Below are 15227 nucleotides of genomic sequence, written 5' to 3' on the forward strand. Positions count from 1 at the left end.
TCAACACAAATTAAATGTATAAATGTTTAATTGTCAAAGGTAAAATGATTAAGAAATATTGATCAATATATTTCGAAAAGTGGTTGATAAGATTTTTATTACAATTAGAATAAATAGACATATACATTTTATTTGCAAAAACATATGTGTACAGGCCGTAGAAACATATTAAAAAGAAAGCACGAATGACACAATATAAATTTTATAACAAATTGTGATAGGTAGGCTTTTGCAGTGATTCCTAATAAAGATATATATGTTAAGCTAACTACGATTAAATGATTAAGTGATTTTACAAGAGTATATTTCTAAATATCTCTATTGTGCTTAGAATTTTATATGCTTTGTTCTGTTTATTAAATATAACTTTTAATTGTATTAATCTTCTATTGTGATCATGTAATACTTATTTCAATTTGGTAGCAAGTATAGGTTAGAGTGCATATTGGGTGTTCTTCGTAAATAAGAAAGCTAAAAAGGAGCGGAGCTTGCGAAGCGACTGTAGCTTTCTTATTTACGAAGAACATCCAATATGCACTCTAACCGGCTTAGTGCTCCGCCCATTTTTTCCGCCCAACACACTGCGTGACGTCACACGATAGCCTAAATGTGTATAACCATATTTGGAAGAGGTAGCGGTACACATTTTCGGGTCACGTGTTTTGCATAGCTTATTCTCGCATTCTGTCTAGGTAAACAGATGGATAACAATGCAGTAAAAATTCATTGTAGATCTAATAAGGAAAGGAGGTATGACACGTAAAAAAGATGTATACCACGGAACACTAGAATGCTTTATTTATGTGCTGATTTGTCATGTGCCCGATTTTCATGTACTGCAACTTCACAATAAGCTACAAAAAGTCGACATGTCTTGCCTTGCCCGTCACCTCGACATATTTTTCGGGCTGAAATGAACCTGTAGCTTGATTATATATGCATCATACATATTTATTATGTTCATATACATATCATCTTCGGACAAATGGCAGTATATTGTAAAATTAATAAAAACACCCTACTTTCGGTTTTGCAGCTGCACGGGCTGTAATATTTACATAAAAAGTAAGAAATATTACATACATACTTTGTTGGAAAAAGTGAACTTTTTTATTTGGAAATTATAAAATGATACTGGTTCCGTTAGTAATAAAACATTTTTACTGTTATTTTGTCTGTTTTCATTTCAATGAACCTCTTTTTTTAATTCTATGCCGTAGTGACGAAATACATGTGCGTGTACGGAAAAAACATTTTGCATAAATATTAATTAATTTGAGTACAGTAAACTTCAAGATCTCTGCACATGCGTACATTTCACTTTAGCGCTCTTCGAAACTTATCTCCGCCCACTTGCGTTTTATAATATAAAACGTTCAGTTTATATAAAATATGTTCTATTAAGATTTGAAACCTGAAAATTTGAAAAATCCTCGTCGGTGATTGGCTTAAAAAAATTGGCGAGCACTAAATTTGGATAGAATCCAGTTAAGCGGATCCGTGAAAAGTCGCAGGGCGATACGAGCAATCGATCTGAATGTTGTGTTGATTTTTGCTGTTGTATAAAAATAAATGTAATAGATTAAAAAAAAATGTAATAACAGCGTTGATGTTGGGGCGTCGGCACTAATTAGCAAAGCGAATAAAAATTGTTTATCTTCCGGGGTCCGCTTAACTCTATGTGATCTGTTTTGTTCCAGCATGATTTGTATTAACAGTTTGATTTGCATAAACGGTCAGTATCAATGCACGTGTACCGTATGATGGCAATTTTTTACATTAGTTATTACTTATATAAACATTTCATTGTCATGTTAAATGATACTGCTTTATCACCTTGACCTTTAACATCATTTGATCAATGACATTTTAATATCCCATGTCCACAGTAATGTTGCTGTATGTGTAATTAACGAAAGAAAGTACAGCGATACGGACGTATATTATGTGATATGTGTACTTTTATATATATTTCCTTCATTTTATAATCAATACTTTTCGTTTTACAAATAAAAGTGTATTCTTTATCCGGTCTTGTATTTCAATGTGTTTACTTTATCTGCTTTAACCGTTATATAATTAGATAATTATCTTACTTATGTACTTATAAATGAAATATTGAGAAATATTGATGAATTAAAATGCGTATTTTTATTTTCCGTATTTTGACTGTAAAAATATTTTTCACTGCAGTGAAATATGTTTTCCGTATTTTCACTGGTGTTTTTCCGGACTTCTTTCTTCTTAAATTCGCCAATACACAAAATTAAAAGGGAATTCTACCTATTCATTAGGTTAGAAAAGAGAAAAAGTAGATAATAAACAGAAAATTCAAGTATTTCAATATTAATATAGCTTTATTTTCGTCTTGGGGTATGAAAAGTATCATATGTCACTCGTGTGAAATATTTCTTTTCATACCACTCGATAAAAATAAAATCCTGTATTTATAGAAGAAACTTGAATATCCTCTATATACGATGATATAACAGTCTTGAAAGTCACGTTTCTCATAGGCTGATAAATGATCACGTGACAATGACGTTAACGTTTTTACGCAAGCAAACGTACAGACGTGATCATGGTCAGCGTGTATGATTTGTAAGTGCAACACATGTAAAGAAACGTAGGTGTTGACCATTTGTATTTGAATATTTCTCATCTGATATCCAGTAATAATTAGTTCAAGAATAATTTAATAGCTTAAAGAAGCCGGGAACAAAAGACAAATAAAAATACAAAGAAAAATAGTTCACTATTTTGATTGTATTAAAAGTTACAATAGACAGTTAATTGAATTTCAACACAAGGTAACAAAACTAGAAAGAATATATTGAACACAACTTCTTTAAAAAGCATGTCCCATTTATTTTAAAATACTGGTATTTTTTTTACTTACTTTTAGTTTTAATGTCGTTCTAAGACTTGTTACGATGGAGAAATGGCCTTTAAGTTGTATATTTAAAGTTCTTTAGAGGGACTGGCACATAGTTACGAAATAAAACTGTTTAAACAACGCAAAATACTAATCATGATCAATCTTTATTTAATTGAAATATATTGTTAACTGAATAAAATTGTGCGTTTTCAGTAAGTTTAATGTTAAAAACATACATATTTTTATAAATTGTTCCAGTAATAAATGCAAAGCAAAAAAACTGTTATTCGGAGATTTCTCGACCGCCAAAGTACTTTTAAAAGTACATGCACATGTTATTCGGAACAGAAATAATACATTTCTCGTCTGCGACATTTTAACGAGACGATCTTGTTTCAACTAACTGTAAAAATGTTTAGTTTATGTGTCCTGACTGACAACTTGACTTCTTGTTTAACCTATTACAGTCGTTATATCACCAAGACACTTTGATAGGTTTTACCGTCTAAAGCGCAATACAATCATATAATATATATAATATATAATAAAAAAGACATACATATATTACATGTGACACGAATATATAAGAAAAGTATCCCCACTTTTGTTAGTTGCAGAAATCAGTTCAAACACCAGCTTTAAACATGTTAAGAATAAGCTCAAGTTGTATTTTAGTTCTTGTAGTTCTTCTACAGAAAGGTAAGCTTATATTGTTATTTATTTTTATTTTATATATTTTTTATTTGTTTTAATCTTTTTTGTAGAAAAAAGGGTTTTTGTTTTAAAATATAAATAACAAAATATTAGTGTTTATTAATGAACTGCAATTATTGAAGACTGAGAGTAAAACAATATGTGGTGCGACTTAATATAAACTAATATACAAGAAATATTTACATATTTATTGCTAGGAAGATACACTGTAAATTGGGTTACTTATTAAAGTAGGGGAGAGCTATTGTGCAACACGTTTTTTGCTCAATACAGAGCAAACGGCTATGAAACGCGGAAGAAAATGATCGAATAAAATATATTCTCACCCTTTAAAATAAGCAAATGTTAGTTCTATTAATTTTGATAAATTGAGACTTTAATAAATCACAATTTTGTTTGCATTTCTGGATTGTTTTAAAACATAATTTAAATTTGCGAACTATTTAATTTAGCAACAAGATCTTTTGGCAATTTAAATCGCTGGTAGATTACGTTCAGGTTTACGATGCATTTTAACGATTTCGATTTTTTAAACACTATTAGACTTATAATGATAAAATAAAAGCATTCTTTGAAGTTACTGAATACTAAAACAATTAGTTTTCCAACGATGAGCTAGTATTTTAGAATTGATGACAATATCAGGGTACAATATGAAACATATCCGTTTTTATATTAAGAGTAAAAGTCTTTTTAGTACAAACTTATTTACAGAACTGTACAGTAGAATATAAGAATGCCTTCCGTCCGCGCACGATTATTTAAACCCTTGATTCGTTCAATTTCAAAGTTTAACGCGTTTGTTCACATACCTTAATGCCCAAAATAGATTTTATATTTGAGTGTAATTGATTTGTTCACGCCTACATGTATATTACCTAAAGAAATTAAATTTAAGATTACGACTCTTTTTTGTACATATACATGTACAAATGATGGATCTATGCAATATAAGAATGCAACTCGTTTTTGAACGTACCTTTATACCCCTTAAGAGAGGCGGAGTTATGCCTACCGGAGTACTTTACAAAGTTTGCTGCCATTCCGATAAAAAAGACATTTCATATATGTATATTGATTGCAGAATAGGTAATTATTTGATTGTTTATTAAAGGTGAATGCCAAACTGGTAGTGGTGGAACACAGAATTGGATGCAATATGCGGCAGACTTCATGAAATCACAGGCAGCTGGTGCTGGTACTGGTGCCGCAACAGGTGGAACGGGTGCAGCTGGTAATCCCTCATTTATGAGTGAAATTTCGAAAATGGTTCGTGAAATGTCATCTTCTTTTGGCGGTAGACAAGGAGGAATGGGCGGCCTTGCAAGTATGATGGGTGGAGGTTCAGAAAGGGATTTCGGCAGCATGATGGGAGGTTCAGGCGGGGGTTTCAGCAGCATGATGGGCGGATCCGGTATGGATTTCGGAAGTATGATGGGAGGCTCCGGCGGGGGAATGGGAAACATGATGAGCATGATGAGAGGTATGATGGGAGGCTCAGGGGGAGATTTTTCAAGCATGATGGGAGGTTCCGGTGAAGGTTTTGGAAGAATGATGGGAGGAGGAGCCAGTGGCATTATGGGTATGATGGGTGGCTCCGGAGGAGATGCAGGTGATTTTATGTCAGGTGGAATGAGCGGAATGGGCTCAATGGGCGGAATGAGCGGAATGGGTGGATTTTGATTTGTTTTATAATTCCAATTCTTTTATATATATATATATGTATTTCTCTTTTTAAGTCTTCATTAACTAGTGTATTTAATACATGATTTCAACATATAAACAAAGACTTCTATTAATTGGTAATGAATTAGTCTGCATAAACGATGGCAAAGTATATATACTGTAATGATTTTTTTTATTTACTTTCGTACATTTTGTGTTTATGTTTTTGAATATTTCAAAATAAACCAAATGTCGTTTCTGTATTATGTTTGTTAATTTTATTAAAATTATTGCACAGCTTTTGGCGTTTTTTTGTACTTGACCCATGACCCTGATATGCTAAATACACAATATTATTCAATTTTAATTTTTTCTTAAGATTTTGTTACCGTAAGTTTGACTGGAACTATTGATTATGTATTTGTAACAGGCATTTGTCAAAAACAAAATAAAAGCCGGATGGAGCAAGAATTAAATAATGTGTTCCAACGACATGTATACACAATTAATTAAAGTGTCTATAAACTAGCTTAGAAATGACCACTTTGTTAAAAGAAACAATGAAATGGAAACATATAAAATCGGCTCACTTTCGTAGGACACGAATGACACCCGTTGTCCTGTGAGCAATATTTTCGAACTTGAGGTCAGATAGAATTAATCTGAAAGTACAAGTGTGCACAGCAACATTTGACGTTACCTTGGGCCATTAGAAAGTACAGATATTTTGGACGTGATCTTAACCTATTACAGGGTACAAAGCTTTGGACGTCACCTTGACCTTTTATTGAGTACACAGACTTTGGACGTGATCTTGACCTATTAGAGAGTACACAGACACTTTGGGCGTGACCTTGGTCTTTTAAAGCGGGAAATGGTTGACTAAAAACAATATCGTCGTTCTTCACTTAAGTTATTTAAATCATACATTAGATTTAAACGTCTTTGATGCGTAAAACATATTTAAAATACTCATTGATTTACATTGCAACCGGAATAATAAGATAAAGAAAGTACATGAAAGACACGTGTTATAAAGCACATTACATTGATGCACCAATATCTACTAACGCCACAATTTTCGTTGGAAAAAAATACATACGATCTTTTTGCCTGAAAGTTATGAAAAAAAATATAAGGATAAGATGTGAATAGCACAGGGATTTGAAACCGAACAAAAAATGAAAGAAACTGAAACGTACGTAGTAGCTCGTGAGCTTTCTTGGTTTAAACTTATTTATTGAAGCTCGATTTTGAAAATGGTACTTGCAACTTATATAAATCACTTTCGAGCCCGCTTCCTGAAACCAACCAGTACTAGTGTCATAGAAAGAAACATGGTCATGACCCAAGTAGGGCTCGGACCCATGATCCATTGGTTGAGAGACAGACACCTTAACCATTAGGTCACCACTCTCCGTGAGCTTTCTGTTGAAATACTCAAGGGCTTGTTTTAAAGCATCGGAAATTAACATACAGATGAACCTGCATTGCATAATGTATAATACAAACAAAAAATGTAATTGATCTAGTGCATTTTAGATGCTGACCTTGATGAAATCAAGAAATTAACGTAAAGGTAAAACACAAAAGTATCAAGAGGTAGGTATTATAATATCACAACTGTAACTTAAGGAAAAGATGGTCAATTACATGCTCAATGAACACAGTTTCGGAAACTTTAATAGAACACCAAAACTAAAGAAATTTTGAAAACAAAACTAAAAAAATACTAGCATATTGAGGTTTGATTCTAAATAGACGTTTAAGCAAAAAATGGTCAACACGAGAATACAATAACGTATGTTTGAAGAATACATACGGCATGCATGTATAAAGTTCGTCATATTTATTGTCGTTGTTGTTTCTTTTGTTGTTGTTGTTGATGATGATGTTGTTGTTATTGTTTTTGTTGTTGTTTTATACCTCCCGTTTACCAAAGTTCTGAAGTCATTGGGATTGTTCCAAATAGCCAAGTTTTTTACAAAAAAATGTTAAAAAGAATTGTCTTTTGTAAAAATATAAAAAGCAATTGAAAGACGATCTCCAACATCACAAATGTAATCACAAAATTATGATTAATAATACATAATTGAGCCGTGTCATGACAAAACCAACATAATGGATTTACGAACAGCATGGATCCAGACCAGCCTGCGCCTCCGCGCAGTCTGATCAGGATCCATGCTGTTCGCTATCAGTTTCTCTACTTGTAATAGGGTTTGTAAGCGAACAGCATGGATCCTGATCAGACTGCGCGGAGGCGCAGGCTGGTCTGGATCCATGCTGGTCGCAAACACATTATGTTGGTTGTGTCATGACACGGCTCAATTATATTAAACCAACATATAACATCGCCGATATTAGACAGGACTGATTTTGAGAATTTGACTCCCTATAAGATGCTAGAGGCATTTTGTAGTACAAGTGGTATCTTTGTGTATTTTGCCCATTTAAGGTTTGCTGAATCCAATAAAGGTGGGTACCAAATTAAAAAACTTGATCTTGACCATTGAAATGGCCATTTAAAATAATCACTAAAATGGCCGCCAAATTTCTTTATCATAAATGGATGATATAGCAAATAAAACTTTTAAGGAATGGAAAAGCCTGAAATTTGCCACAAAGCATATTCAGGTATAAACAAATAAGACACCAAAACAAAATTTAAACAAAAGGATCCAATATTCCTGAAAAATCCAAGATGGCGGACATTTTTATAGGACAAGAAAAAAGTAATATAGAAGTATTCCCTGCAAGATTTCATGTATTTTATTTGGCACTCTATAAAGAGTGGCTACTCCTCGTTCCAGTTCTGTTGTTGTGAGTTTTTTTTATTTTGTTATTGGTCGTGATCTTAGCTCTTCTGTAATCGGTCCTTGTCTCAGTTATTTTGTTGTTAGATTTGTGATCGGTCCTTGTTGTCAGTTCTTCTGTTATAGTTCCCTGTCCTGTTCTTCTGTTATCGGTCCACGTGTCTGTGCGCTTGATGTCAGTTCTTCTGTTATCGGTACCTGTCTCTGTACTTTTGTTATTGGTCCCTGTCTCTGTAAACTTGTTGTCAGTTCTTCTGTTAACGGTCTGTGTCCTGTTCTTCTGTTATTGGTCCACGTCTCTGTTCGCTTATTGTCAGTTCTTCTGTTACCAGTGCATATCCTGTTCTTTTGTTATCGGTCTACGGCCCTATTCGTTTATTATCAGTTCTACTGTTATCGGTCCTTGTCTTTGTTCTTCTGTTATCGGTCCTCGTCTCTGTTTGCTTGTTGTCAGTACTTGTCTCCGTTCTTCCTTCTGTAATCGGTCGTCATCTTTGGTCTTGTTCTTTCGCTACTTGTTTCCTGATCCGTTAAGTTATTCTCTTGTATCTATCGTTAACGTCATTCTGTGTCTATGTCCTGGTTTTGTCAGTCTTGCAGTCATTTTTTCGTTCAGTGGAGTAGCGGGGGATCGAACTCACGACCCCTTGATTCGTAGGCAGACAGTGTTACCACTGCACCATAGCGCCCGCTCTGAATAATAACCATTTTTGAAACTCCTTTATACATAAAATACTTGTTCAATGGCTAACAAAGGGTGTATTACAATTATATTTTAACACCTCTACTATGTAGCCAACCCACGTGACTTTTATATATATGATCAAAGAAAATATTACTCGATTTATTACAAGTAAAATTTCCATAGAAAACTTTGCTGTGGAAATTTATTGGAGGGTACCCGGAATTCTAATGTATATCAAATGATGTGATAATCTTCTTGTAGAATTTTCACAAAACCGTGACTGAATTCCAAAATTTTCGAGAGCTGCCATGGTATAGCAAGCATAAGTAGCAATCTCCCGGTTTCAGACATTTTATGACTTGATGAAAATATGGTGTTGTTATTGTTGTTGTTGTTTTTTTTTACTTAAACTTTAAATTTCAAATTAAATCGCCACTTATTTTTAAACAAGATGGTAAACATTTGTTGTTTTCGGTATTTTTGTTAAGAATGTGATAAAGTATACACTTTTAAGTTTAAGATGACGTTTTTAATATTATCGATTATCCATCGTATACCTTAATGCAGGTATAATTGAATTAAAAAAATGAATTATGCAGATATTATTTTTGGCAGAAAACAGCGAATACAAGCAAAACTTACACAAAAAACTTACATGCAGCATACACCTGTTATGTTCACAATGTGCTGAAAAACGGCTCTTTATTAATTTCAACATTTCAGCAAGTGACACATTTTATAAAAGAATGGGACATAAATGTTGTTGTAACATTTTAAAAAGTATGATTTGTAAATTTGTAAGTTTGATTTTTTTTTACCTAGTTTGCTCAACACTAAATTAATACAATGTACATTTTTATATATAAACCTGAGGTGCAGAAAATAGACAGAAAACAACTTTCATAGATTGAGATAGAGCCATAATGTCGTAGATACATGTATTTGGGTTACAAAGGGAGTTTTTGATTAAGTAGAATAAACATAATACCAGCTTATATTCTTAAAATTTTGTACTGCCTTAATTCAATTTCTTATAAATACGTGCAATTATGTAATTATTATGTTTTTAGTTAGTTTCTGGAGAAAGGCTTCACAAAGGTGCTATCTACATATTTTGTATATATGTCATCAATGCAAATGCCATCAAGAGATGTTTTGCATGTGGAAGAAATGTATTTTTTTTCAGACTAAAAATGAAACAAAAAAAATTAGAGACGATATTTGCTGATTGGTAATTTGGATATATAAAAGTAAGTTGTTTTTTTTTTTCTTCTTTTTATTACTTCTGAAATTTAAGTTATTTATCAATGTTAGCTTTGTTTTTCTCTAAACAGCCTCACATTGCCAGAATCGTCAGCAAAAATGAGGTACCACATTGGGAAAATCTTAAGAACGTAGTTTCGTCATTGAAAAGTGTGAAATTATATTTTGATAACTTTGAAGTTATCAAATATATTTTTCACGGATAAATCAGTAATCCACTGAAATGCATAAAATAAAAAAATATATAACTAATGTTAGTGAAAGTCATATCTGCTAAAAATGTAAACGCTATCGTTACTTCAACAGTAACACAGCCGGTTAACTGTTTGACTGATGTGTGAGAGGTCTATGGTTCGATTCCGGTGGTTGCCATTTTTTTTTTTTTTTTTTTTTTTTTTCTTTTTTTTTTTTTTTTCTTTTTTTTTTTCTTCTTATTTCTCGGTTTGTGTTGTATTTATGGCATTGAAATGACATTTTTTTGATATTCCAAAATAATTCTTTAATAACAATTTTAAACCATTAATACCATAATAAGTGCGCAAAACATATAAAAACAAAATGAACAACATAAAAAAATCATAGTTACAAATAATGTTGAAAATTACGGAACATTTCCCACACTTAATTCGTTTTTACGAGATAATAATTCCCAATTAGAAATATTATTTCGTTTTAACGAAATATAAAATCTAAATTACGAAATATTGATTTATTATTACGAAATATTATTCCGTAATTATTACGAAATATTAATTTGTTATTACGAAATATTTATTATTTGGTATTATTATATGATCTAAATATATCTGCAATCTCATTGGTCCAAACAGTAGTCAACAGAACTTTTTATAAAATCATATTTACTGGGTGTAGTATCATATTCACTGGCTGAATTGGATTTTCCCAGTCTAAAAATAGATTGAGACTCATATTCAATGATCATAAAGCGTAGACTGTTAAATACGGAATGCCGTTAGGGCCATCGCCTATGAATGTGTTGATCTAAAGCGCGATAGTCGATAGTACGATGGTGAAAACGCGAAATCACGAAACTACGATGGTGAAAACGCGAAAGCACGATGATGAAAACGCGATAGTACGATGATGAAATCGCGACAGTACGATACTACGATGATGAAAACGCGATAAACTATCGTGTTTTCACCATCGTACTGTCGCGTTTTCACCATCGTAGTTTCGTGATTTCGCGTTTTCATCATCGTACTGTCGAGTATCGCGTTTCAGATCAAACCATTCATAGGCGATGGCCCTAACGGCATTCCGGAATGCCGTTAGGGCCATCGCTTATGAATGTGTTAATCTGAAACGCGATAGTCGATAGTACGATGGTGAAAACACGAAATCACGAAACTACGATGGTGAAAACGCGATAGTGCGATGATGAAAACGCGATAGTACGATGATGAAATCACGACAGTACGATGGTGAAAACGCGATAGTACGATGATGAAAACACGACAGTACGATGATGAAAACGCGATAGTACGATGGTGAAAACGCGATAGTACGATGGTGAAAACGCGATAGTACGATGATGAAAACACGACAGTACGATGATGAAAACGCGAAATCACGAAACTACGATGGTGAAAACGCGACAGTACGATGGTGAAAACACGATAGTTTATCGCGCTTTCATCATCGTAGTATCGTACTGTCGCGTTTTCATCATCGTACTTTCGCGTTTTCATCATCGTGCTTTCGCATTTTCACCATCGTAGTTTCGTGATTTCGCGTTTTCACCATCGTACTATCGACTATCGCGTTTCAGATCAACACATTCATAGGCAATGGCCCTAACGGCATTCCGTAGTTAAATACGCGTGTTACTTAAAAAATAATTGTTGCTTTTTGTTCTTTATGGCATATTTCTCGATTAAAATATCAATACATTACCATTTTACTTAAAGGCTACACCGCAAGGTTGAGTATAAAATTGAATTACTTTTGTATGCGCAGCGTTCGCGAAGTCGTTGCACGCCTAACACGTGCGTCTTTTTTCCCGCGCTTCAACGAGGCAAAATTTGTACATGTATATAAGGTTGTACTTTTTGTGATTTTTTTTTATTTCTTAGCCTATTCATATAATAAAACAATTATTGACTAGTGAGCCATTGAATATGATGTGATATTCACCGGCAGAAAGTCATATTGACCTCGGCTATCGCCTCGGTCAATATGTCATCTGCCGGTGAATATCACATCATATTCAATGGCTCACTAGTCAATAATTGTATAATATTTATTATGACGGATTTAAAACTAAGTTTATTGTTAAATATAAGTTAAGTAAACAAAACATAAAAAGTGATTTTTTTTCAATGTAAGTCATATACCTTAACGCGCTAGTAAAACAGTACTGTATATAACTGTTAATTGAACCATTAGGCTTATAATCGTTATATTTTGTGGCCAATCTAATTAAAATCTGATCATATTGAATAATCATTTGATTTTGACAAAAATAACTAATTGCATCATATTGCATCATAGTTTTAATGACCTATTTTAGTAGTTTTAAGCGGTCATTTTGAATTGACATTTTGAAGGTCAAGGTCAATTTTATTATCTTGGTATCCACTCTAATCGTCATCAGCATACCCATATTAGGTTAAACACAACGTACAATCAAATGGGCAGACACAGCTGTTCCAGTGTCGACAGCTGTACCAGTGTATACAGGTCGGCGCGGGGAATACAATTGACGCACGGTAATTTTTCATCTATTTTTAACATATCCCAACTGTGTTCGAGTAAATCAATGTTATGGATTCAAAGTTAACATCCAAAGGAGCGTGCTACAAATTTCTGGCACTGTGCAAGCTTTAAAATAACCACACTATCCGATGAGATGCGGTATTTTTATTTTTAAGTCACAAAAACTTATATTTTCTCATGATAATAAATCCTTTTTTTCATACGATTTGTAAACGTCAACATTTCGCCATTAAATATTCCAAGCCATACCTTCAAAAAAGCTTTTCTATTAAAGTTATAAGTTATTTAAATTTGAGTGTCATCAAAAGTTTAGTAACGTCATCAGCTGTTCGCCTCTTTTAATGATAACATCGACAGCAATTCATCGGCAAGAATGAATAACGCTTTAAGCCGTTCAAAGAAACAATTTTCTGCGCTTTTGTGCTACAGAAACTAGGAAAGAGTAAAACTTTTTTGTTCATTTAAAATATAACTTTATTAATGATACTTACTTGATGGATTTATTTATAATACAGAGTATTCGTATTCAGTGTTAAATTTGCCATTACTTTCATTGAATTTATCATTTCAGAAACATATTAATAGATCTTGCTACCTTTTCCTTTTTATATTGAAATACATTGCGGTAAATGGAGATCAAGGCCTCTCAGCTAAAATACAACAAATAATAGAAAGTAATAATAAAAATAATATAATTAGAAAATATCATTAATAAAGTAATATCTTAAATGAACAAAAATGTTTTACTCTTTCCTAGTTACTGTAGCACAAAAGCGCTGAAAAATGTTTCTTGGAACGGCTGTCAGCGTTATTCATTCTTGCCGATGAATTGCTGTCGATGTTATCATTAAAAAGAGGCGAACAGCTGATGACGTTACTAAAATTTTGATGACACTCAAACTTAAATACCTTATAACATTAACAGAAAAGCTTTTTTGAAGGTATGGTTTGGAATATTTAATGACGAAATATTGACATTTACGAATCGTATGAAAAAAGGATTTATTATCATGAGAAAATATAAGTTTTTGTGACTTTAAACTAAAAATACCGCATCTCATCGGATAGTGTGGTTATTTTCAGTCAAAATTCACGTGAAGTAAAGCTTGCACAGGGCCAGAAATTTGTTAGCATGCTCCTTTGGATGTTGACTATGAATCCATAACATTGATTTACTCGAACACATTTGGGATATGTTAAAAATAGATGAATACTTACCGTACGTCAATTATATTCCCCGCGCCGACATGTATATACTGGTACAGCTGTCGACGCTGGAACACTGTCTGCCCATTTAATTGTACGGTGTGTTAAAACACTCAAGATATTACTTGTACTATAAAATGCGTCTAGCATTCATATTTTCTTAAAATCAGTCCTGTCTATATAGAAAACCTAGTTAATTTGTTTATTTGGTGTGGTTTTTTTTGTTGTTGCTGCTGCTGCTGTTGTTGTTGTTGTTGTTGTTGTTGTGTGTTTTTTTCACTCCCATTTATTTGCCGCGTTTTTAAATGGACTTTTCGAGCTTTTATATATTATCATTATATCATGTCCGTTATCAATTTTGGGATATCAAGATAATACATTGTATGTTTAGCGCCTGGTCAGACTGCAAGGATGCCCAGACTGGTCAGGTTCGGTACTACCGGTGGCTGAGTGTAATCAATTCGGTTTTAGCAGGTAATCGGCTAAATTTACTGTCTTTTTCAAGTAAGCATAGCAATAATTAAATGCAGTCTACCTTTTCAAATAACAGTCGCCTGGTACAAGACTATCAGATCACAGTTGCAATGATTGTTTTCAAATTATGGAGAGTAGGGTAAGTATTAATTTTAACAACAGCAAAAACAACAGCAAAATGTGATTAAAGAAACTGTTCTCCCAACTATAAACTGTATTCAACGTATAAACAATTTAAAGACTTAGTTTGATATGATCTACAAACGAAATCAAACTTATGTGTGCAATACAGTATCTCTAACGCATGTCGTTTCCCCTGCCCCAACCCCGGCACCGGCATAAGAGGTATTACATCTTCATTGCTAAATTTTCATGAATGGCCAGAAATATAACCAAAGAAATACCAATACCAATATAGATCCTTTAATACTGTGAATAACATATGATTCATATGATTTATTTTAGTTTTATTAATGAAGAAATGAGATTGGTTTGTTATATTAACTCGCGTAACTACTTAATTCATTCAAGCAATTATATATAATATATAATTTACATAAACATATGCTTGTACAGGTCAAAAGTGCGAATTTGCACGTGATATGTTAATTACGTTTTTATATAATTGTTTCTCTAATAAATGTGTCCATGTCCTCAAACGCGCGTGATATTGCTATTATATTACATATCTGTCAAGATTAACTACGTAATAAAAAAAGTAAATTATTTATGCAAATTGATATAACCTGACCCGTTACATTTTCTCTCTATTGTCCGACCTCAAGTT

General features: G+C 32.8%; 1 protein-coding gene across 1 annotated transcript; it reads left to right on the top strand.

Moving 5' to 3' along the window:
- The first annotated feature begins 3450 nt into the window (after positions 1–3450).
- On the top strand, positions 3451–5546 carry LOC132752807 (uncharacterized). Its single transcript, XM_060743193.1, has 2 exons — positions 3451–3577; positions 4707–5546. Exons 1-2 carry the CDS (start codon positions 3523–3525, stop codon positions 5273–5275), a joined length of 624 nt encoding a protein of 207 aa, XP_060599176.1. The 5' UTR covers positions 3451–3522; the 3' UTR covers positions 5276–5546.
- Positions 5547–15227: the final 9681 nt, after the last annotated feature.

This window comes from Ruditapes philippinarum, unplaced genomic scaffold, assembly GCF_026571515.1.
Source record: "Ruditapes philippinarum isolate M1 unplaced genomic scaffold, ASM2657151v2 ctg395_1_1_1_1, whole genome shotgun sequence".
Lineage (NCBI taxonomy): Eukaryota > Metazoa > Mollusca > Bivalvia > Venerida > Veneridae > Ruditapes > Ruditapes philippinarum.